We start from the raw sequence: 24916 nt of genomic DNA, 5'->3' as shown, positions 1-24916 counted from the left end.
ATTCCATTTCTATGAATGTTTAGAATAGAGAAAATTCAGGTACAGTGACAAGCAGATTGGAGTGGGATGATTTGAACAGGGGCCTGAGGAAACTTTCTGAAACCACAGACGTTCTATTATCTTGGTAGTGGCTACATGACTGTACACTAATTGTGCGAATTCAACAAGCTGGACATTTAGAAGGTGTGCATTTTAATCAAAGCTAAAGTATTTCTCTATCATGTTGATAAAAATCACATTAGAGGGGTCAGCATATGGCCTAGCAATGAAGACTCCCCTTGGGGCACTTGCATCCTATGTCAGACTGTCTGAGTTTGAGTCCTGGCTCTGCTCCTGATTTTACCTTCTTGCTAATGTGCACCCAGGCAGCCAGCAGGTGATGGGTCAGGTAGTTGGGTTCTTGCCACCTATGTGGGAGGCCAAGATTGAGTTCCCAATTCCTGGGCATTCAAGGAAAGAACCGGCAGATGGAAGTCTTTTGGTCTCTCAAAAGACAAATTAATTTTTATAAATAGGATTGAAGTTGAGAGAACCTCTTCAACGATCTTTAAAAAATTAAATTGGATCTTTAACATAAATTTACTTGGAGGATTTATAATATATATGTAGATTCCCTCATATGAATTTGAATTATTCCCTCCCTCCTCCTCTTCTCCCCTTTTAGGCACCTATGTTACTAAAATGGGAAGTCGTGCACAAGCACCCAACACACATGAAGGAGTTACAGCCAGAAGCATAATTCCCTCTGGCAGAGCCTCTGAACACATGGCTATAGGTATTAACCCCGTTGTTCTGACTTCTAATTATGCTTCCTTTATTTCTAGCCAACAGGCTTTTTATCATAGGTCTTTTAAAATACTCCAGCCACACCTCCAGAGTAAGTTTTTGCTACTGCTGACAACCAAAATGATTTAGGAAAGAAAATGAGCATAATGCCTGATTACAACTAGAGAATAAAAGTTCTAACTTTGAAAATTTCAAACTTAATTTTTTTTAACTCTAGCAAACATGGTTATCACACAGCTTACTGCTCAAGCTGGAGAGAGGAGGTAAGCCCCAGAGGTCTAGATGGGCCTCTGAAGCTGGGTGCCTGGCTTCTGATCCCTGCTCAGCCACATGCTTTGGGAACCTGGGCAAGACTATCTTTTTTGAACTTCTGTGTCTCAATTTCTTCATCTCCAAGATGGGAATAACAGTAGCTATCTCTTAAGAAAATACACCCTGAACATGTAGCATTGTGCTTTGAATAGAGTCAGTCTTGAATAACTAGGAATAATAATACCAGCAGCAGCCACAACTGACTGTTCAGGTTACAACATTACCTGTATGATTATGTTAATAAGCCATATTTCACCTTCTAAGACCACTTACACATATCACTCTCCCTGCTCTTTGCCATTCACCTATCCCTTGGCTATCTTTTCTTTTCTTTTTTTTTTTTAAATCAGTGTGCACAACAAGGATAATGGTGTTTTTCCATCTACCAACATAAAATACATTTTGAGACCTTCCACAAAATGAAATGATTATAAATAGTGACAGAGAGATGAGTTAATTAACTTAGAATCTCCTACCCTTATGCTAGTCCCCAGCACCCACTGAACATAATTGATTGAATTATTCAGAACATGGTGCCCTTTCCCCAGGAGTTCCAGTGAGCCGTACAGGCTGTATCACAAACAAGCCAGTGAACCTGTACTTCAATGGGGGGAATAAGCAAGAAACACGTTTTAAGTCATCACTTGCAAGATTTGGCTAAAATAATGTAACCTAACATAAGATATGAAGTATAGATAACACATGCTTCCAAATAAAAAGATACTACCCCCAAAGGATTGGCTCAATCTGTCATCAGGAAGCAAGAAAGTCTATTAACTAATTAATTACACGCTTGCACTTAATGACTGCATTCTTTGTCAAACAATTTTAGTATATGTTACAGAATTATTTTAAAATAGTTTTTTGAAGCATAAATCTAGCCAACTCTGAAACAGCGAGTACACTACTACAATTCATAACAATCCATGGGCTTCCAGAAAAAAAAATCCATTGTTTTAGCAAATAGGCTCTGCTTTAAGATGCAATCAAATTAAGTGGAGTCAGATCAGTAACCTAAGTCTAAGAAAATTTCCCTAAAGCCGGACATATGAAAAAATGAGAGGATCTTTGATGCAGAGTAAGTTCTAAGAAGGAATTCTTGTGTCCCGAGTGACCCGAGATATCAGAGCTCTTTTAAAATGTTCATGAAAAATGCATATTACAAAACATTATGCAGGGATGTAATCGTTTGTGCCCAAATGAATTTTTAATTCTATAGTCCATGAACTTTTTGAAATTCTCTCATGTAACTGGCTTGCCAGCAACAGATAAATGCTGGTAAGGACAAGAGCCCTCAACGTCACAGATTGAGTGTGAACAGAAGGGTCAGGATTATATTTTCACCAACCTGGCAGCCCAAGCAAAGGGCATTCTGTATTGTCCAAGGCGGCTACACACTTGCTTAGCTGTCCTGTGCACCTTCTGGGCCGTCTACGGTCAGAAATAAGAAGACAGGCTCATATTTGTTCAAATCACCATGGACCCACCCCTAACGAATAATATCATCATGCTCTTGAAACCTCATACATGAAATACCTGAAATTTGTTCCTTTTTTTGTAAGAGAAAAAAATTTTAAAAATAATTTCCCCAATTTACCAATATCAAAGATCAAAAATCTTAAAAAATGATAGAAACAGCCACAAATAAAACACAAGAAACTACCCAATTCCCCAAGACCTTTCTTAAAGGCTTTGTGTTTGGTCATTAACAGAGCCTTTACCATTGTAATAAGACAGACAAAATAAATGTCAGACATGGTTTGCACCAAGGACCTCTAAGCATTTTTTTAGTTTTTAACATGTATTTCCTTGCACAAAGCAAACAGCTGCTTATCATTCTTGGGAGAAATCTGCTTGAGATACAGTTGACCTTTCCACTCCCAAGATAAGGAGCAAGAGACCCAAAGCCACCGCAGTTGGTCTAGTGTGGGCAGGAGCTGCGCTGTTTGCACAGGCACTGCGAGATGACAGAGGGAGATTAACTGCCTATAGAGTCTGAGCAGGCTGTGAAATGCTGGCTGGACGCTTATCCCGAGGGATACAGAATGCTGGAGGGCTTTTATCTATACCATGGAGACATTTTTTTTTCACACAAATTAGTCAGATGTCTCCTCAGCATCTTCTATGTAATAAACACTAACTGGAGATGCAACAAACTGTTACAAGCGATAGAGCGCCACTTCATAAATAACACAGCAGCTACAGTGCCATTACAGAATTGCACCATGAGCCCTTTCCCTGTCTGGGCCTCCATTTTCTCATTTACAGGATGGGATGATGGGATTACAGCAATGGTTTCTACATGTTTAAACTTCACAATCTAGAAATTTATATGATGAAATATGATTACAGACCTCATGCTGTCACTTACGAACATTTGATGAAACCAAACAATAATTCCCTACCTTTTAATAAGAAGGTGCTTCAAAAATTCCATGGAAAACAGAATTAAAAGGAAAGTTTATGTTGGTAAAAACATCTGAAATCCGTGCACTGTTTTGTTACAATACACATGGTTTTCATGAACTTTTTGAAGACTTCATGGAGTTAAAAAATAGTCTGAACCAACATACATTTCTCTTTTAATTCCATTTTCCAGAAACTTTTTTTTTTAAAGTACTCACAAATGCCAGCATTTCCTGAAAGAAAGATAGACATCCCATCTAAATTGTAGGAAGGACGAACAGAATAAAGGGTATTTTTCAGGGTAGGTATATTGAGCTCCAGGAAAAGCTCAGTGTCTTTCTTATTTCATCACAAGAGTAAATCTGGGATGGACAGGCATTGGCACTGGCACCTGGGATCTGCAGGACCGGATCATCGTTTCTTTCGCAGCGCTGAATGTAGGGCTGCAAGTAAGGAAGGAGTGGCTATTGCCAAGGAGACGGTGTCAGTTAGCAGATGCTGCCTAAAAGCTTTTAGCTCTTATTTTGATAAGCAAGCAGAAATCAGATTGTCATGTTAACAGAACACAAAGGAAACGGGCAAAGGCGGCCAGGTTTGTGTTTTAGTGTATACTTATGCAATCTATATACTCACACAGTATACAACCTACAGCCACATAGCAATAGTCCAATTTTCACAATCCACAGCATGCTCAGAGAATATGGTTGCTTCTTCTGGGGGGGGGGGGGGTGTCACTGACAATGTTATTAAAAACACAAGCAAAAGGTAAATTTTACGTTGAACTGAAATGTGCACAAATGATCTTTACAAATACCTTCACTGGGTCTGAATTTTTGATGTAGGGTTCCGCACAGTGTGTGATGTTCCCCTGCAACACCTTCTCGATTCTCGCAACTAGAAAAATTTCAGGATGTGGATTTGTCACTGAGAAAATTCCCTGGGGAAAAAAATTAGACTTTTTAATGTAAAGTCATAATGGCTTTTTAATGGCTGTTTAGTTAGTGATTCTCAGTAGTGTGTTCAGTATTCAAAGTTGATAGTCAATGTATGATTGTGGCCAGGAGTCCAGAAATAAGTAGCATTTCCTATTAGATAAATTTCCAAGCTCCCAATCTTCCTTTCAAAGTGGATTTTATATTTTTTAATTTTTTTATTTAGTAAATATAAATTTCCAAAGTACAGTTTATGGATTACAATTCCCCCTCCCCCCCAGATTTTATATTTTGTCACCAACTTCACATATGTCAGTCCCCAAAGTGCAGGTGTCCTCACGGCTGTTTGGCCTCTTTTGTTTGGCTGTGTTTGCAAAACGAGTTCTTAGAGCTAATTAACATAATGTGCATTGTTTGGCTTAATGGGCATGTGCATTTCTCAAGTGGAACTAGATACCTAAGTACCTGCATGCAACTCTAGAACAGTTCCCTCACATTCAATACCCACTATAGCTAAGAGGGAAGAAACTATTTTGTCTTTGCTGCTCGGCATACCATAAAAACGAAATCCCTGTAAAGAAAACAGCCCTTAGCTGCAGTTAAAGAGCACTGGTGCTTATCAATGTAAAGGTAGGAAACAGACTTCCAAACTGTCTCCATTCCAGGGCCAATAATGTCAACACAACCAAAGTTGTATGAGCTTTTCTGAATACATGTGGAACAGCCATGTCATCTCCCCTATCCAGTTTGGCTGCTTCCAAATAGAATATCCTCTAAACAGCACGCTAGGTGGTTGTGGCTGTCGCTTAAAGGAGCACCATACAAATGAATGTGAGTGGAAAAATTCATCACTGGGTCTCTACCAAGTTTTGTTTTTCTGCTTGGTATGTTACCAACTTTGTTATTAAAGTGCTTTGCAGTTTTGAAAGCAGTTCAGACACATGATCTCCTTTGTTCCAGATACAACCCTCTGAGGTAGACAGGGCTTAACAGAAAATGCAGCATAAGAGGTTAGTCATTCTCCCAAAGCCAAACAGCTTGTTAAGGAGCTCAGGTAATGGATGATTCACTTTTGAATTCTAAGTGGCAAGCATGGAACAGACTAGTTAAAAATTGCTCAGGAGTCAAACTTCTTAGGTTCAAGTTCTCACTCTGACATCTATGAGTTCAAACAAATCGCATCCTCTCCAAGTCTTGGGGTTCTTATCTATGAAATGAGGGTGATGATAGTAATAGTGACTTCATAAAGCTCTTGCACGGGTGAAATAAAACAATGCATGTTAGGTACCTGGTTCTAGTCTAGGCTGGCCCATCAAAGCGTTAAAGTCACAGAACTTGGCTTCTGGTAGTGCTGTGAACACTTTTCTCGAGCTGTGGGCTGGGGCTGGCAGACTGCCTGACTGCCCTGCAGAGGGCACGCTGAGCAATGCATCGCGAGTGCACTCTTACACTGACTAATTGCCACGGATCATGCGTCCTCAATTCGGCCTTCATAAAAGCCCTTGGATGCAGATACTATTCTCCATACGAGCCGCATGTTAAGAAATGGGCTCAGAGCTGTTTGTGCAGCAAGTAAGCTGGTGAAGATTGGAATCTGGTCTTCCAGACTCTGAAGCTAAACTGGAACAGTAACACTGAGGTGGGCATTTGGTGCAGCGGGTAAGACACATTTGGGATGCCCACATTCCATATCAGAGTGCCTAGGTTCAAGCCTTGGCTCAACTTCCACTCCATACTCCCGCTACATCAATCATGCCATGGGAGGCAGCAGGTGATGACTCAAGTACTTGGTCCCTGCCTCCCACACAGCAGCCCCAGAAGAGTTCCCAGCTCCTGGCTTCAGCCTCGGCCAACCCTGGCTGTTGGGGGTATTTGAGGAGTGAGTGAGAGCTCTCCATCTCTCCCTCTCTGCCTTTCAAACAAATAAAATAAATGAAAACCATTGAGAAAGAATACTGACTACTGTTATGAGCTGATACACACTGAGTAGCTACTGGCCCCTGATCCCAGCACTCTAGGCATTTCCTTGCACTGAGGCCAGCAGTGAGGATTATAATTTTAAGAGAGTCGACAACAGATGAAAGCATGCTGTGTTCACTTGTCTGAGATCACTACACTACTCCTAGCAGCTACAGTGCACTGAGCAAACCTGACCTATCCCAGCGTTCGGTGCTTTCTGAGGACAACAGCCCTTGTTTAGCCTCCCACAGCCCTCGGAAGCAGACACTACCATTACTTGCATTTTACAAATGAGGACTGCGGCACAGAGATGTTCAGTTTTGAATTGACCTGGGATTCCAATGGCATGGGGGACACTAAGGTTGTTTTAGTTTTTGTCCCATCAGCTTCTAGGAATCTCCCCTGTCCATGGAATGCAGGAAGTAGCCAGAGAGCGTCCAGAAACCCCATATGGTGTTTTCACACAAGCCTCTGGCACAGCCCTCCACCCTAAGCTAGGAAGCATGGTGATGCCTCCCACCCAAGGGGGACGCTTTGGTCACTGCCCCTCTCTTTAGAGATCAGGCCTGGTACCCCCAGCTCAGTTCCTAGAACTTTACACAGACCCCAGGATGGAGCAGGGCACATGTTTGCTGTATGTCCATGTTATGCACTTAATTGTATTCTGATTCATGCTGTTTGAGTTCTTGCCAAAAGACCTAGATTGAAACTCCACCTGTACCACTACCAGCTACGCAAGGGCGGGCAAACTTAATGTACCCGAGCTTCAGTTTCCTCATCTGTAAAACAGCAACGATGACACCACTTCACAAAATCATTATGATTACAGAAGGCACCAATGGAAAATGTTGACACACAGGTGATATTTTTTAAATGTCTATTTGTTTCCTTCATCTATGTCACAAGTTGAATGCCACCTGAAACCACAATTTAAACTTCTTGTAGTGAACGTACAGCTGAGTAGACTGAAGTAACAGTAAATACATCATCAGTGTAAAAGGACTTATTTGATATTACGAAGGAATTTCTAAACATCTAATTCAATAATGGGTTCTCCACTACTTACAATACAGTACTTCCTCAATCTTTTACAAGTATCTGCCATCAAAGTGCAAGGTTCACATCATTGACAACTCATCTGAGTAATTAACTAAAGGGACAACTTGGAGGAAAAGTGGCCATAGACCCACAGACCCAAAAGGGTAGAGACAGTATATGTAAAGAAGCCCATCTACCATTTCATAATTTTTGTCATTGACCATAAACTCTTTTTTTCTTTTCTTTTTTTAAAGAGAGGGAGACTGAAGCAGGAAGAGAGAAATCTTATACTGGTTCACTCTTCAGTTGGTGGTAATAGCCAGGGCTGGACCACGCCAAAGCCAGGATCCTGGAATTCCATCCAGGTCTCCCATGTGGGCATCAGTGACTCAAGTAATTGAGACATCACCTGCTGTCTCTCAGGGTGCATATTAGAAGAAAGCTAGAATTGGAAGCAGAGCTGAGACTTGAACCCAAGTTCTCCAATATGGGATGCAGACATCCTAAGAGGTGTCTTTTTTTTTTTTAAGATTTATTTATTGGGGCCGGCACTGTGGCATAGCAGGTAAAGCCACTGTCTGCCATGCCAGCATCCCAAATGGGCAACAGTTCGAGTCCTGGCTGCTCCACTTCTGATCCAGCTCTCTGCTATGGCCTGGGAAAGCAGTGGAAGATGGCCCAAGTCCTTGGGCCCTGCACCCACATGGGAGACCAGGAAGAAACTCCTGGCACCTGGCTCTGGATGGGCACAGCTCTGGTGATTGCGGCCAACTGGGGAGTGAACCAGCGGATGGAAGACCTCTCTTTCTCTCTCTCTCTCTCCACCTCTCCTTCTCTCTCTGTGTAACTCTTTCAAATAAATCTTTAAAAAATTTATTTTAAAGTTAGAGTCAGAGAGAGAGAATCTTCCATCTACTGGTTTGCCCACCAAATGACTACAATGGTTAGGGCTGGGCCAGGCAAACGCCAGAAGCCAGGAACTTCATCCGGGTCTCCCACAAGGGTGGAAGGGGCCCGAATATTTGGGCCATCTTTTGCTGTTTTTCCCAGACCATTAGCAGGGAGCTGAATCAGAAATGGAGCAGCCGGGATACAAACTAGTGTCCATATGGGATGCCAGTAGTATCACACATGGTGGCTTTACCTGCTACACCACAATGCTAGTCCCCCAAATGATCTCTTAACTGCTACACCAAATGTCTGTCCTGAGTATAATATTTCCCATTGAAAAATCTCAATGCTTGGAAATTCTTTTGAGTAAAGAATTGAACAAATGAACTAATATACATCCACAAGAATGTTCAACACAATATTTATGTTATAAAAAATTTACAAATAGGCCAACTAGCTAAATCAATGGAATACCATATTAGCCTTTGAAAATAACATCACTGGTCTACAGATATTGATATAGGATGGTTTCTTAAAAATTTATTTATTTGGCCCATGAGAGCATTTCAGGCATGGAAAGCTAAGACACTGTAGCAGGAAAAATGTCCTACATGAAGGATCTCTGTGAGTGAGACCCCAGTGGAAAGAAGGGGCCATCAAAGAAGGATGTACTTTTCTCCGAAGAGAGGAGACAACTTCCACTTTGCTTATGGCCTTGTCTAAATACTGATGGAGAATTTGGACTCAAAAGGCTCCCATAGCCTTGGCAGCTCATGTCAAGAGCCTCAGGTTGTCTCTGACGTCATACATAAATGTTAATTGTTAAATTAACAACAGGAGTCACTGTGCGCTAACTCCCCATGCAGGACTTCTGTCCTCAATGAGTTGTACTATGAGAATTAACTATAAAATTTGTTCTGAGGTTTTGTGTGTGTGTGTGCGCAAATTGTTAAAATCTTTACTTACTTAGTATAGAGTTGGTCTTCTGTGTATAAAGTTAATTGAAAATGAATCTTAATGGGGAATGGGAGAGAGTGGAGGAGGTGGGGATGCTAGGGTGGGTATAGTGGGAAGAATCACAATATTCCTAAAGTTGTACTCATGAAATTTGTACATTAAATAAGAAGTAGCTTTGGGAAAAATTTATTTGAAGGGCAGCGATACAGAGAAAGGAGAGACAGAGACAGAGACATCTTCCACTCACTGTTTCATTCCCCAAGTGGCTGCTACAGCCAGGGGCTGGGCCAGGCCGAAGCCAGGAACCCAGAGCTTCATCCAGATCTCTCCTATGTTGCTGAGGGGCCCAAGCACTTGGGCCATCTTCCACTGCTTTCCCAGGCACATTAGCAGGGAGCTGGACTGGAAATAGAGCAGAGCAGGGACCCGAGCTGGCACCCATATGGGATGCCAGCACTGCTGGAGGCTTAATCACTACTCCACAGCAACTCTGCCCCACCCCCATATAGGATGATTAACATGACAGTAAATGAATACAATATGTATCAAACAGCAGAAATGGGATATGGTAGCTTCCAGTCAGGTCAGACAGAGGTCAGAATGGGTCCTTCTAATGGGGATTCTCTGCCCCAAGACAGGACACAATACAGTGGCGTAACTTTGACACAAGAAATTCCCTGCCATTGCTTTTTCAGCAGAATCCCTGTATAATGAGCATTCATGCTATGTGAAAATGACCTACTCATAGTAGACATGGCAAAGAGATCAGAGAATTAATGTAACGTCAATTTTTTACTCAAAAAACCAACCAACCAACCTGTGGAAATGTGATGCCTTACTCAGAAGTACGCACATGGATGTCTGTCTGTGTGTACCTATATTCTATCTTCCTGTGACTCTCACATCATGGTCCCACTGAAAATGTCACTTTGCCAATGTGTTACTAGCAGGTTTGCTGGTTTCCATTTTTCCACTCCAGCTTCAGTCATCAGAAAATGGACCAGAGACAGACCTCACGAGAATTGGAATGCCATGAAAACACAGGCCTGAAACCATGAAATAACGCCAGATGCTTCTGTTTCTTATTCCGACTATGCGAGCAAGGCTAAAGAGATTCTTTACCTGCTTTATGTAGCGTAACTGAGACTCAGCGATTCCATGAATGAAAGACTCAGGAGAAGAGCCCTTTGGGTTTCCATCACCAGCCAGTGGAGCTGAAGATCCCCATAGCATTTCACGGACAGATGGGGGATTCAGGTCTACGTGAAAGTCAGCAGAAATCTTACAATTGTTCTTTACATCAAATAAGGCAAGATTGATAAAAAAGGGCTCAACCTGGGAAGGAAAAGAGTTGCATTTTTTAAATTAAGACTCTGTGGGGGAAGGAGGCCCACAAGTTTCAGGATAATTTATTTTCCTCAAATTTCTATGATTATAGTTTCCTTTGGAGTTCAACATTTAGCTAAATTTGCATTACAGCTTATCTGCATAGAATAAAGAACATTCCAATGTAACTGCCTCTACCAAATTTTTACTACTGTCAGATATAAAGCATTTCACAAGTTACAATTTTTAAAAAATATGAGTAGAAATAAAATGACACATTTAAAGAACACCAATCGTCCTGTGAATAAACTTTAATTATCTAAACATTTATCAAAGTTACTTCAAATAATGCCAATATTACAGAGAAAACGTAATGTAAATCTTCCCTTTGGTTATATTATTACTCACTGGGTTACACATCTCCTAAGAGCTAATATTAGTCAACACCAAATGACTTGACAAAAGCTTTGCCCCATCAGCAATTTTGGAAGACATGATTCCTCTCTACAGATGGCGCTTCAAAGCTGGTCACAAAGAGAAATTTCATGCCAGATGGCATAAAGATTAACCCTTTTCACACAGAAAAGACTGCTGCATGTGCTTCAGCTACTTTTTAAGAGAATCACTCATCAGTGTTGATATCTCTAAAAGACAAAGCTAGAAGTGAAACAAAGATGAACATAAAATATAGTCTCTGAAGATTTTACATTTATTATCATTTCAAGTGCTCCTGAGCAACTCATATGACAGCTAAAGAGTAAATTGGCTCTGAAATCTCATTCTATAGACTAGTGGGTGAGCAGACTGCACGGCACCTGTACCCCAGCATGGCTTTGGTGATGTTCACGCATAGCTATGAACCAATTTCAGAGAAGCAATCATATTCTCTCATAGAATTCACAAATTCTGAGGATTTTCCAGGTTCTGGGGACAGGCCCCTCTTGAATGTTGAAAGCCTACTCTGGCTGCTACTCTGAGTAGGTAAGACTCACAAATCCTCTCCAGATAAAAACAGAGTCATATTTTGGCAAAACAATGATACATGAAATTCTTCCTTGTCAGCTTTATCATAATGTATAGCCAAGGAATTTTCATTCAATAAATTAGTTGTCAGTGATAAGAAGGGCATTTCTTCCAGTGACTGGTTTTCAAGGGAAGTTGAAGGAAAACTCATACGTACATTGGTGGATGGTCCTTTCGCATTGTCTCCAATTTGACCCAAGATATTGAAAGTTAAATCATGGCAATTTACCAGGAAACGCTTGTTGCATTTTTCTTCAAATGGCTTTATATCAGGTTCAATTCCTGAAAAGTCCAACCTCTGCAAAACAGTTGGTACAAATCATTAAGAAAAAAAAAGATTCATATTAATATTGACTAATCTAGTGCCAAAGGCAGAATCCCACAGTGCTCCATCTATTTCTCACGTGAAGCCTTTCTGGTTTATTCCATGAGCCTTGGTGGCGTTCTAATAGGTTCAAACGCTGATGGAGAAACACTGGAGGGAGATGATGAAACTCAGATCTAAGGCAATGGAAGAGTCACAGATCTTTACCATGGCCTACAAAGCCCTCAGCCCCACCTCCTTTCTCCCCTCTGGCCTTACCTTCTATTACTCATGCCTTCCCCCTCCCCCTCTTTTTTTCTAGCTGTACTCGTTTCCTTGGTTATTCTTTTTTGTACACCAAGGTCACTCTCATCACAAGGCTTTCTGCACCTGGTATTCATTCTGCCAGGGGTCCTCTTTCCCCCAGAGAGCTGCATGGCTTACTCCCTCGTTTCACTCAAGTCTGATCAACCGGCACTTCCACCAGGAGACTTCCTAACTCCCTGTAGAAAACCACACACTCCCTGTCACGGCCATGCTACCTTTCTCAGATTTCTCTTTCCAACAACTCTTTTGAATATTCATTTAGGGGCTGGCGCTGTGGTGCAGCAGGTTAAGTTGCCACTTGGGATGTCAGCATCCCCACACAAGCACCTGTTTGAGTCCCAGCTGTTCCACTTTAAATCCCTGCTAATGCTCCTGGAAAGACACCGGATGCTGGTCCAAGTGCTTGGGTCCCTGCCACCCATGTGTAAGAGCTGGCTGGAATCCCAGGCTCCTGGCTTCATCTTGGCTCAGCCCTGGCTGTTGCAGCCATTTGGGGAGTGAACCAGGGGATGGAAGACTCTCTTTCTCGCTGTCTGTTAACTCTGCTTTTCAAATAAATAAATCTTTTAAAAAATTATTTGAAAGGCAGAGTTACACAGAGAGAGAAGTAGAGGCAGAGAAAGAGAGAGAGAGAGACAGGTCTTCCATCCACTGGTTCACTCTCCAAGTGGCAGCAATGGCCGGAGCTGCACTAATCTGAAGCCAGGAGCCAGGAGCTTCTTCCGGGTCCACAATATGGGTGCAGAGGCCCAAGCACTTGGGCCATCTTCTACTGCTTTCCCAGGCCATAGCAGAGAGCTGGATTGGAAGTAAAGCAGCCAAAACTCAAACTGGTGCCCATATGGGATGCTGGCACTACAGGCAGTGGCCTTACCTGCTATGCCACAGCACTGGAACCAATAAATAATTTCTTTAAAAAAATATTCATTTTAATTGTATATTGTTTGTTTTTCTCACAAAATATGTTTCAGCATACTAGAAATTTGGTCTCCTTTAAGAGCTAGGCAAGAGACAAAATTGACAGGAATGGGAATGCAGGCATCAAGAAAAACCAAATGGACTCTAACTTGGAAGATTCCATAGACAGTGATGTTACGAACTCAGTTGTGAAAGACAAATGAATGGCAGCTTTGTGGGCAGGATGAGAAGAACTGACGAGTTCCTTTTTGGGACGTGTTGTGTGTGAGGTGATGGCAGTAGGTGGCTGGAAGAACAGGGGAGGTCTGGGTTTGGAGATCTGGATTGGGGAGTCAGTGGCAAACAGGGCAAGAGGCAGATAAGGCTAGAACCCTGGGGACCACCTACATTACAATGCTAAACAGAGGGAGAGGCGTCTGCTTAGAAACTGATAAACAGAGTCCAGCTCTAACAGAGCTGGAGGATGTACACTGGCTGCAACAGAGAGATGACAGCACTTCCACCAAAACTTCATGGCAAAAATGGATTTAAAAGACAAGGTGATTTCAGTAGAGATTTTTAAAAATCCGTGCAGTTTTTCTCATAATATCCATGTTCTATGAACTTTCTGGAGACTGCTCATATTTTAAATGATTAGTATTGGATAATAAAAACAAGGATTTTAAAAAAGATACTAAAAGAGGGGCTGGCGTCGTGGTGCACTAGGTTAATCCTCCCCCTGAAGCTCTGGCATCCCATATGGTCGCCGGGTTCTAGTCCTGGTTGCTCCTCTTCCAGTCCAGCTCTCTGCTGTGGCCCGGGAGGGCAGTGGAGGATGGCCCAAGTGCTTGGGTCCTGCACCCGCATGGGAGACCAGGAAGAAGCACCTGGCTCCTGGCTTCGGATTGGCGCAGCTCCGGCCATTGTGGCCATTTGGGGAGTGAACCAACAGAAGAAGACCTTTACTTTCTGTCTCTCTTGCTCACTGTCTGTAACTCTACCTGTCAAATAAATAAATAAAAAATCTTAAAAAAAAAAAAAGATACTGAGAGCAAGAAACTCCTCTGGGTAGGGGAGGAATCTGTTCCTCTCAAAGACTCCTGGAAACCCTCCTCTCAGTTCCCAGGGTGTAGGCGATCGAAGTTAATGTGCTCAATCCCAATGTCTGCACAGACTTATGACCTAGGCCCAAATGGAAAGTATAGATTGTGGAGTCATTTACTACACTTTCATTAAGGCCGCAGACACAGTAGGTGGGACATGACAGGGTGAATCTGAGCAGAATGGAAAACTCAAGCCAAGAAACGCAAGAATTTTTCTCAATTATCTTAGTAATTCAGGCCAAAACAGGTATTATGCCTGAAGAAGCTTAGATAATTATAGCTGTTCTGAGCTAGCCTGTACCACTGACGAAAAAAATCCTCCTTCAAAGGGCCCAATGTGCAAGATCTGTGCCTGAAAGCATGATGTTTTTCCCCTCTGAGTTTATTTATCTACCAAAGGAATACAAATGTGTGGGACTAGGCAGCGCTCTTGTGAACACTTATCTGTCTGTGGAGCCAGCAGAGGCAAGCCATTGCCATGGAGATCAATTCCAATTTCCGCCCATTATCTGCCCTCCTTTCTGTCTTACTCAGGCCGTGGAATGTGCAGAAAGCTGGACCAAACTACCCCAGCCCCTCAACCCTTTCTTTGCAGAGGCCTGTGAGCACAAATGTGGGCACTTCCGGACTTCCCCAATCATTCCAAGTTTCAGCCGCCTCCTTCAGTCAACACAGTGTTTTTCCTTTTTTTTTTTTTTTTTTTGGTTTTGTTTTTTAAACACTGACTACAAAATAGTCTCTAAATGCTCAATTGTGGCCAAAAGAACCGAAATTATAGGAAGGCACTTCACCTAGAGGAGGTCCTTGACACATACAACTTGGTTTCCTCTGTGGCAAGACTGCCTTCCACAATCAACAAATTCAATTTTTTTAAATCTTTAAATACTCATCACAATTTTTCTCTCATCGTAGATCACTGATAAAGAACTCAAACATAAAATCAGTTCAGTTTCATGACCACAAAAAACACAACACCACAAATGTTTAAAGATACTAGATTTAGTTTCAACCACAGTCAATTGCATCCTTTGTATTCAATGAAGGGAGCCTGACATGTCCAATTAGAGCCCAACATGAGGACAGGATCAAAGGCTCAGACATGCTTGGAACAAGTAAATTTCTGAATGAGTATCTTAGAACCAAACATTCCTGAAGCCTGCAATACTGTTTTCTTTTCTTTTCTTTTTTTTTTTAAATTTTTGACAGGCAGAGTGGACAGTGAGAGAGAGAGACAGAGAGAAAGGTCTTCCTTTTGCCGTTGGTTCACCCTCCAATGGCCGCCGCGGTAGCGCGCTGCGGCCGGCGCACCGCGCTGTTCCGATGGCAGGAGCCAGGTGCTTATCCTGGTCTCCCATGGGGTGTGCAGGGCCCAAGCACTTGGGCCATCCTCCACTGCACTCCCTGGCCACAGCAGAGAGCTGGCCTGGAAGAGGGGCAACCGGGACAGGATCGGTGCCCCGACTGGGACTAGAACCCGGTGTGCCAGCGCCGCAAGGCGGAGGATTAGCCTAGTGAGCCGCGGCGCCGGCCTGTTTTCTTTTTTAATTACATAACTTATACACTAAAGCACGAAAAGTCAATTTTCTCCAAATAATTTTATTTTCTCATGTGATCTTTATGAAGGGAAAAAATCTTTGCATTACTGTAAGCTTTATTTTTTTTTTTAGAAAATATTTTATTTATTTGAAAGGCAGAGTGACAGAGAGAAAGGGAGATCCTCCATCTGTTGTTCATTCCCTACATGGCCACAACAGCCTGAGCTGTGTCATGCTGAAGCCAGGAGCCTGGGGCACTATCTAGGTCTCCCATGTGGGTAGCAGGGACCCAAGCACTTAGATCATCCCACACTGATCTTCCAGCTGTATCAGCAGGGAGCTGAATCAGAAGTGGAACAGCTGGGAATCAAATCAGCACTTTGATATAGGATGCTGGTGTCACAAGCAGCAGCCCAACCCACTGCGCCACAACACTGGCCCTGTGCTTCCTTCATTTCAAATTAAATAATACATTTTAATTAGAAAACAATATGAAGCAAAAAAGAAATAACAGCAAGTAAGTCTTATCCAATTATTTAATCTTTTCACTGAAAAAATTATAATGCTTATGTAATGCATAGTTTTCTATTTCAAACAAAATCAAAAGGTTTTAAATTAGAAATAGGTAAAAAAGGGGAAAACAGTGATCAGCACTGTGGTGCACTGGGTTAAGCCAATGCTTGTTACGCTAACATCTCAGTATGAGACCTGGCTGTTCTACTTCTGATTCAGTTCCCTGCTAATGAGCCTGGGAAACAGAAGATGGCCCAAGTATTTGGGGTCCCTACTAACATGTGGGAGACCCGAATGGAGCCGTGGGCTCCCGGCTTCAGCCTGGCCCAGCCCAAGCCATCATGGCATTTGGGGAATAAACTAGTGGATGAAAGATCTCTCTCTCCCCCCACCTTCCCGCCCCATCCCTCCAGCTCCCACTCCCTCTCCCCCTTCTGCCTCTTCTCTGTCACTTTGCCTTTCAAATAAATAAATCTTTTTTTTAAAAAAGGGGGGAGATTTTAAAAGTTCACCTCCACCCACAAATAATTTCATTTTCTCATTTCTCAGTTTGGAAAAATATTTGTAATACTTATATACTGCAGACTTTTTCAATTTAAACAAACTTAATTAGAAAATGTCATGGAATTTAAAATTAGCTACATATATCTTACACAGAAAAGTAACTAACTCATGTAACAAGGTTAAAATATATACAAATATGAACATAAGTCTATATTCCCCTGTGCCATTCTCCATTTAAAATACGGTTAAGCCAGACAAGAAAATTATCCCAGTTTTATGGCCCTGTATCAAATATGCAAAATATATATTTCATGTGACCTGGTGTTCCTTATACTGTAGGTATTCGTGGCCACTAGATCATAATTTTATTTTGTGGGTTACATGAGCACTGAAGCCATATTTAAGGATACTTTTTCCATTTTGAGGCGTAAGATGAAGTAAAAAGAATACACTATTTGCATATACAGCAATCTTCCTGAGTGAAGAGTTAGGTGTTAAGCTACCTGTTCAAAGTGAACAGCATAAACATACAATAATCTATATTCCCTACTGGCATAAAACTCAGTGATTTCAATACCTCACAGGCGTTATTTATCTGAATAAGCAACAATTCTAAGACCCTTAAAAGAAACATATCATTCATACCTGAACTTCTGAGTCAAAAGAAAAGAGATTCTGTCTGCCATCTCCTCTACTCAGTTTGTTTAACTGTTCAGTTTCTCTTCCATACTGAAATGAAAAGATGTATTTATAAAATCATTTCATTTCCTTCAAAACAGTATTAAATGCCATTTAAATATACACGTTTATGTAAAAGTAGCAATTTGACATAGCATCAAAATATAACATTCTCCGTTTCCATGTACTTGAGATGAATAAAGGACACGTGCTTGGCTGGGAGTGATGTATCATTGTCACTAGGACCCACTATTAGCTATAGGTCAGATTCTCATTCCTTCTATGTGCCTATTCTCAATACCAAGAATATTGTTCATCCCACTGGCAGTACAAAAAGGAATTCAAGAGATTTATGATGCAAAACAGACATAAGCCAAAAACACCACCCTGTATGATGGTGTGTGTGTGTGTGTGTGTATACATAAAAAGCATATTACATACAATTCCAATTACATCACCTTAGGAAGCACATAATAGGCTGCACTGGGATGACAAATAATGAGAGGAGAATACAACCCAAATGTCAAAAAAAATCATAGAAAGCTCAGGTCAGAGGATCAGGAGTATGTTCCTAAATTTTGAAAAATAGCTTTGAAGCTTAAGAGAGGAGTAAATTTAAAGGAGAAAAAATTTTCTAAATTTGTATAACTAAGCAGTCAAGGAAGAGAAATAAAATAAAAATACAAAGAGGTCTGACAAAGATTTAAATGAATAAATGGGCTCCAACCTGGTCTAAGACAAAGTCTGCAGAGTGAAATATGTATCCTACTAAGAGCCACATGATAATCATATCCATGCTCTCAAAATCGGCCCACTCCAAATTTCAAACAGAGAAAATAACATAAGCAATGATTGTTTATATTTTTAGCTGATGAAATTACTCATATTCATACATTTGTATATAGGGAGACTAAATGATTTGCATATGGAATTAACATATATAAATCAGTAGATTGAATGTTATATGTATGATCGGCATCATTAGCCCCTTGAAAGAATAATTTTATCAATGATGTAAAGTAAATTGAATAAGTAGCAGATCAAATAATAAAGTCACAAAAACCTGAAAGCACTTCCTGGTATCTAGAAAAAAATAAAATTTTCCCAACTGTCAGTTGGCACTTACGAGGCCGTCTTTAGGAGTGCAACTTTCCTTTCACAGTCTCTACCTGTTTGACCAATTTGCTGTGGTTTTTCACTTAGAAATGACATCACCAAATGGAATCCAGCATTAAAACTTTAATAGCTGCTCCTGCATTGTCCCCGTTGAAGGCAGTTTGCCATAAAAAAAGATGTACCTTCATCAGCTCCGGATGCATGCTCCTTTCCAAACTGGCCATGATGTTCTCGGCTTTGCCTTGGCTGCTAGTTTCATCATCTGCAAATTCATTAAAAGCAGATGTTCTAAACCATACAGACCGTTACTAATCACCTAAGAGGAATGTTCTAACTATCTCTCCCATCCCATCCTCTCCTACTAGATTTATTGCAAAGAATTTTGATTATGAAAGCATAGGGAAAGCTTTAATGGACTTCTGAAAATCTGCCATGAATTTCCTGTCTGTTTTAGTTTGGTTATATTCCATGTGTCAGAGCCTATACGACATCAACACTTTTTAAAAAGTCTATCAACTCACATAGTCACTTTTAATTAAAAGGCAAGTAACCGTGACAATTAAGAGTTCTATATTCACCCAGCACAAAGGACATTCCTAAGGATTAAAATCAAGGGCTTTACCTCAAAAATGAGTCATTGAAAAATTCTGACCTTGTACTGTGTCTACTGTCTCCTTTTTCTCTTGCACTAAACTGTCGGTATTGATCTGAATAATCTTTTTCAAAGTTATCAACCATTCCTCCATTTCCTGCTCAGTTTCAGCAGCCAGATAATGGCTATACTTATCTAACATCTTGAGTTCAAAAGCATGACGGCGCATTTTGGGGCACTAGAGAGGGGAGGAAAAAAAAAAAAAACAGGCATTCAGTTAATTTTAGTTGCCCTTTTAGTACTAGATTTCATTCGTTTATTTATTTTTACCTCAGCTCAGCACACATGTGCGTCAATACTTTCATGAACTAGTTGCTTCTTTCAACAAGAAATAAGACACTGTTAAGACGATGAATAACCATACAAAACATATCATTTCGGTTCCCCTTGGGACTGAGCACAGTGGTATATACATAAAGTTGACATAAAAGACTACTTGTTATCCCTTCTCTGCCTTTTGGCTAAGAGCAAGTGTAAAGGACTACTTGTTACTAAGAAGTATCAGTTAAGGCCTTTTGACATCATTCAGAGTTAGAAAAAAAAAATCAAACTACCACCAGAAACACAAGCAAAAATTCTACCCTTTTCACCATGCTTAAAGTTTTCCTTGCATATTTACAGATCTTTGAAATCGGATCTTTAAAAGAAGCTTAATTGTGAGCTGAAACAAATCTGGGGTTCACTCTGTATCAACACAAAATACAACAGGGATAATCCAACTCATTTTAACATGCATAACACCAAACATATCACAGCAGCATAAAAGAAGACTAAAGTTGATGTACATTCAATCGCACTCTAAATAAAATGAATGGAAGTGGTCCTATGCTAAATACTAGCACACAAGGAAAATAAAAGTCTCCTTCTCCCAAACCTAAAGACACATTCTTTTACTTTACCACCTTCTCTGTTGTGACAAAAGAAATGGCACAGTGCATACTCCCAAATACCATCGTGTTCATTTCAAGAAAGGCTCATGAATCAAGAATTTTCCACTGCATGGTCATTATTCAGGAAAGAATGAAAAAAAGCTCCTCCTTTTCATCTTCAAAGTATCGGAAAGGATAAAATGAAACTGCTGTAGCATGTCATAAAGATTTATATGTTTGAAAATATTTGGGAGAGGGGACCATAAATAGATGGAAGAGGCAGATCCTGGGTGAAATACAAAGAGAGGTCAATCGGGACTAGGACTGATTGGGAAAATCCAGAACTTCTATGTGCCCTCTTTCTTCCAGGAAGACAAGAAAGCTCTTTCTGTGCGTTAATGAAAGCACCTTCTAGTCTCAGATCTTCACACTTTTAAAGGTGTTTTCTCTTTTTATTCTCACTACATGTTATTTGATAGAGTAGTAGTAATTTCATTTTATAATTTTCAAAGTTAAGAGTCAGGTAAACTGAGGATGCTGAACCAACATTTCCTGCTTCTTAATCAGCTCAGCAGACCTAAGTCAACCACACACCCCAGCCCCACAGTAATGGCTCAATTTACCTCCTATTCTGATTCTCTCTCGGCCCTTGATTTCCTAATGTGTCTTTGTGTGTGCCTCCCCTGTAATTCAAGTCAACATGTGCTAAGTCCCTACTGTGTGCATGGTCATGCTAATTATTTTAAAAGATACAGAAGTAAGACGTGGTCCCAGTAATCCTGAAAAGAATGTACAGAATGCATCACAAAGCAGAGTGTGATTCACTGGCAGGATACAGGAAAAGGCAGTGGTAGGTAGCACAAGTGAGGCAAGTGAGGCGGAGTTCCACTTCCTGGACAAGAGGTTGAGAAGAGAAACAAAACCTTTTATGGCAGGAGCGGCATTTAAGCTGAGTCTTATTAAAAGATCAGGTTCCAATGGGAAGTGAAGGGGAAAATATGTGGAAAGAAGAAACAAAAATGTAAGAAAAGTTCCCAATGTGGGAAAATGCATGGAATGGACTAGGGTGACCAGTGCACAGCACAAACAAAGGGGTGCAAGGAAGATGAGGCCAATCATGGTAGACCTTAAACGCCATAAGGGCTTTAGTGCTCACTCTGCACGACAACAAATCAAGGGCCAAAAGGTTTTAAAATGGCCAAGTGTAGGATCCAATGTATGTCTTAGGAAAACAGACCAACAAATCAGGAGGGGAGAAGGCAGGACTCTGGGCCAGAGAGGATAAAAGCGAGAATGAGAAAAAGAGCTGTGGAAATAGAAGAGAAGCAGCTCCGGAAGCACTTTGGAGGAATTGATCAACAGGTGAACACTGGCATTAGGTAAGCGTGGGGCGCTGAAGAGAATTCTGAGGTTTCTAGAATGAAACTTTTAGAGGATGGAGGGAGGAGCCATTAACCAAGAGAAAAAAACACTGAAGTTCTTAAGGTTCAATAACCTTCTTGGAGAAAGAGAAAGATTACCTTGGCAATCTTACCTGAACAACGTCAATGCAGGCATCCAAGTAGATGCAACCTTTAGATTCTTTTGAATTTTTCTCATCTTTGTAGGAATTGAGAATATATGAACCATCAGGAAGTTGAGTCAAATAAAAATACCGTCTCTTGAAAACCTACAAGGACAACCCAGCAATGATGCATTTGTTACATACATAATGCTTTTGAATTTTAGTTTCTTTGAACTAAAAGCTTTTTTAAAAAAATTTATTTGAAAGAGTAACAGAGAGAGGAGAGACAGAGATCTTCCATCTGCTGGTTCACGCCCCAGATGGCTGCAACTGCCAGGGCTAGGCCAGGTGGAAGCCAGATCTCCCACATGGATGACAGGAGCCCAAGTGCTTGGGCCATCTTCTGCTGCTTTCCCCAGGCCATTAGTGGGAAGCTGGGATTGGAAGCGGAGCAGCTGGGACTCGAGCCAGCACCCATACAGGATGCTGGTGTCACAGACAGCGCTTTACCAGCTATGCCAACATGCTGGTCCCGAACTAAAAACCCTTAAAGGGCTTTGCTGGCATTGTGTCTGGATGTTCTTCAGAAAGCTCAGATAAGTTTTTAAGAATTATGATTATCTTTTTTCAGTTAATACAGATAATGTGATGTTAAGTGATTTACCCTCAGATAATCAAATATCTAGTGAAGAACAGCAAGATTCAACCCTTGAACATTTATAAAGCATTTTTCCATCTGAATCATTGACTCTCACTCTAGCATCTTTCTCTTAATTCCAAGTCATGATTGGATCTTTTAAACTTGGTTTGTATAATCAGAAATCCAAGTGCATATATATCTATGTATTTATATATATATATATATATATTTGCATCTTACCTGCATATTTTTCTGCATTTACCTATGCTGTACCAGTGTCCCAGCTGCTAAAAGTCCAGCCTATACTGCTCCCACAGGGAAGCAGAGAAAGTCACTAGTAGCCTACCATTGTTGCTGAGCACCCCAAATGCTAAGATTTAAATCAATAGGCCTGATGGGAATGTGCCATTTGGAGTTACAGATTCATAACATTGGAGGAATGACCTGTTACTATTGCAAAGCTCACCGGTCAGGGGAAAAGGTAGACTACCTAATTCCATTCACTCCTCTACTCTCACCTCCACAGAGTCCTGAAACTTGGTGAAGGAGGTGAGAAAAGGGGACGAGCAGCTCTCTGATGGATTTAGGCTTCTTTCAGTAAGTCACAAACTGCAGGCTGTGTCAAGCATTTTCACAGTGAAAGGCAGAGCTTACTCCTATCGCGATTCTCCAGGACTACGGATCTGAAATCACTTCAGGATGGGGATGAGAAGAGACTAGGAAACACTCTCTTGGTGATTATTAAGGGAATGCATTTTTTAAAAAAAGATGTATTTTATTTATTTGAAAGATAGTTACAGAGAGAGGTAGAGACAGAGAGAGAGAGGTCTTCCATTGCTGGTTCACTCCCCAGATGGCCGCAAAGGCCGGAGCTGCGCCAATCCGAAACCAGGAGCTTCCTCTAGGTCTTCCACGTGGGTGCAGGGGCCCAAGGACTTGGACCACCTTCTACTGCTTTCCCAGGTCACAGCAGAGAGCTGGACTGGAAGAGGAGCAGCCGGGACTAGAACCGGCACCCATATGGGATGCCGGTGCTTCAGGCCAAGCCAGGAGCCAGACACTTCTTCTGGGTCTCCAACACAGTTGCAAGCCATCTTCACTGCTTTCCCAGACCATAGCAGAGAGCTGGATCAGAAGTAGAGCAGTCAAGACTCAAACCGCTGCCCATATGGGATGCCAGCACTGCAGGTGGTGGCTTTACTCGCTATGCCACAGCACTGGCCCCTGCATTTTTCTTCTCTTAATTATAGAATCTGGCTTAACGATTTCAGCTTGCCATTTTCCATCATCCATCTGATTACCCAATATGATCTCTGACTATATTAGGAGCTTTAATTATGGAAAGAGTATTATTTGGCAAGATGATTCTTGCAAACTACTTAACTTTTGGCAAACTATCTGAAACATCAACAATTTATTTCCCCATCGCACGAGCAAGGAACGTATATGAGCATGTTAAGGGGTGTTTCAGAAAAACTAGCAAAGAGAAATAATAATGCTTGCAGTGATTTTTTTTTACTCAATTAAATGTCATTGATTTTTGAATAACAAAAGTATTTCAGTGTGAGGAACACTCTAATAAAGTTAGGCTGATAAATGCTACAACTTTTATTTCAGGGAGTGATCATGTGGACTAGCTGGTATTAGCAGAAAAGAGTCTGAAGAGGAATAATTATCTTGTTTTCCAGTGCTATTCAAGGAAATATTATTATACGAGGAGTCTTCATAATGTGTGTTTCCATGAACTTTTTGAAGAAAATATGCAGGGCCAACGCTGTGGCACAGTGGGTTAAAGTACCATCCTGCAACGCCAGCAGCGCAAGGCGCTCATTTGAATCTCCGCTGCTCCACTTCCGATCCAGCCCCTTGCTAATGCACCTGGGAGGACATCAGAGGACAGCCCAAGTGCTTGGGCCCCTGCACCTGGGTGGGAGACCAGGAAGGAGCTCCTGGCTCCTGGCTTCAGACTGGCCCAGCTGCAGTTATTGTGGCCATTTGGGGAGTGAACCAGCGGATGGAAGACCTCTCTCTGTCAGGCTTTCAAATAAGTAAAATAAATCTCTAAAAAAAGGGGGGGGGGATGTGGTGCTGTGGCAGAGCAGGTTAACGCCCTGGCCTAAAGCACCAGCATCCTATATTGGCGCTGGTTCGAGACCCAGCTGCTCCACTTCTGATCCAGTTCTCTGTTATGGCCTGGGAAAGCAGCAGAAAATGGCTCAAGTCCTTGGGTCCCTGCACCCATGTGGGAGACCCAAAAGAAGCTCCTGGCTCTGGATCAGTGCAGCTTCGGCCATTGCAGCCAATTGGGGAGTGAACCATTGGATAGAAGACCTCTCTCTCTGCTCTGTGTAGCTCTTTCAGAAAGAAAGAAAGGAAGAAAGGAAGAAAGGAAGGAAGGAAAACAACTATGCAAGGAGTTCCAAAATTTTTGTGTGTAAATAATCTTTAATTCTACTTTTCTATGAACCTTTAAAAAATATTTACTTATTTATTTGAAAGGCAGAATGACAGAAAGAAGGAAAGAAAGATCTTCCATCTGCTGGTTGACTCCCCAAATGACAGCAATGGTCAAGGCTGGGTCAGGTTAAAAGCAGGAGCCAGGAGCCAGGAAGTCCATTGGGGTCTCCCAAATGGGTGACAGGGA

At 41.5% G+C, this 24916-nt stretch overlaps 1 protein-coding gene across 3 annotated transcripts in view; it reads right to left on the bottom strand.

The window, feature by feature from the left end:
- The window catches only part of DOCK11 (dedicator of cytokinesis 11), a 203004-nt gene that overhangs the window by 104711 nt on the left and 73377 nt on the right, over positions 1–24916 (bottom strand). For all 3 annotated transcript variants that reach the window (XM_062184437.1, XM_062184435.1, XM_062184436.1), the window contains exons 7-14: positions 21663–21797; positions 19260–19437; positions 18790–18869; positions 17459–17542; positions 11788–11928; positions 10404–10616; positions 4319–4441; positions 2447–2529 (exon numbers count right to left, since the gene is read on the bottom strand). In XM_062184437.1, coding sequence (XP_062040421.1) covers positions 2447–2529; positions 4319–4441; positions 10404–10616; positions 11788–11928; positions 17459–17542; positions 18790–18869; positions 19260–19437; positions 21663–21797 — 1037 coding nt within the window. The remainder of the gene's footprint in view (positions 1–2446; positions 2530–4318; positions 4442–10403; positions 10617–11787; positions 11929–17458; positions 17543–18789; positions 18870–19259; positions 19438–21662; positions 21798–24916) is intronic.

Source organism: Lepus europaeus, chromosome X (genome assembly GCF_033115175.1).
Source record: "Lepus europaeus isolate LE1 chromosome X, mLepTim1.pri, whole genome shotgun sequence".
Taxonomy (NCBI): Eukaryota; Metazoa; Chordata; class Mammalia; order Lagomorpha; family Leporidae; genus Lepus; species Lepus europaeus.
The sequence above is the reverse complement of the archived record's forward strand: the minus strand, read 5'-3'. Positions and strand labels throughout refer to the sequence as shown.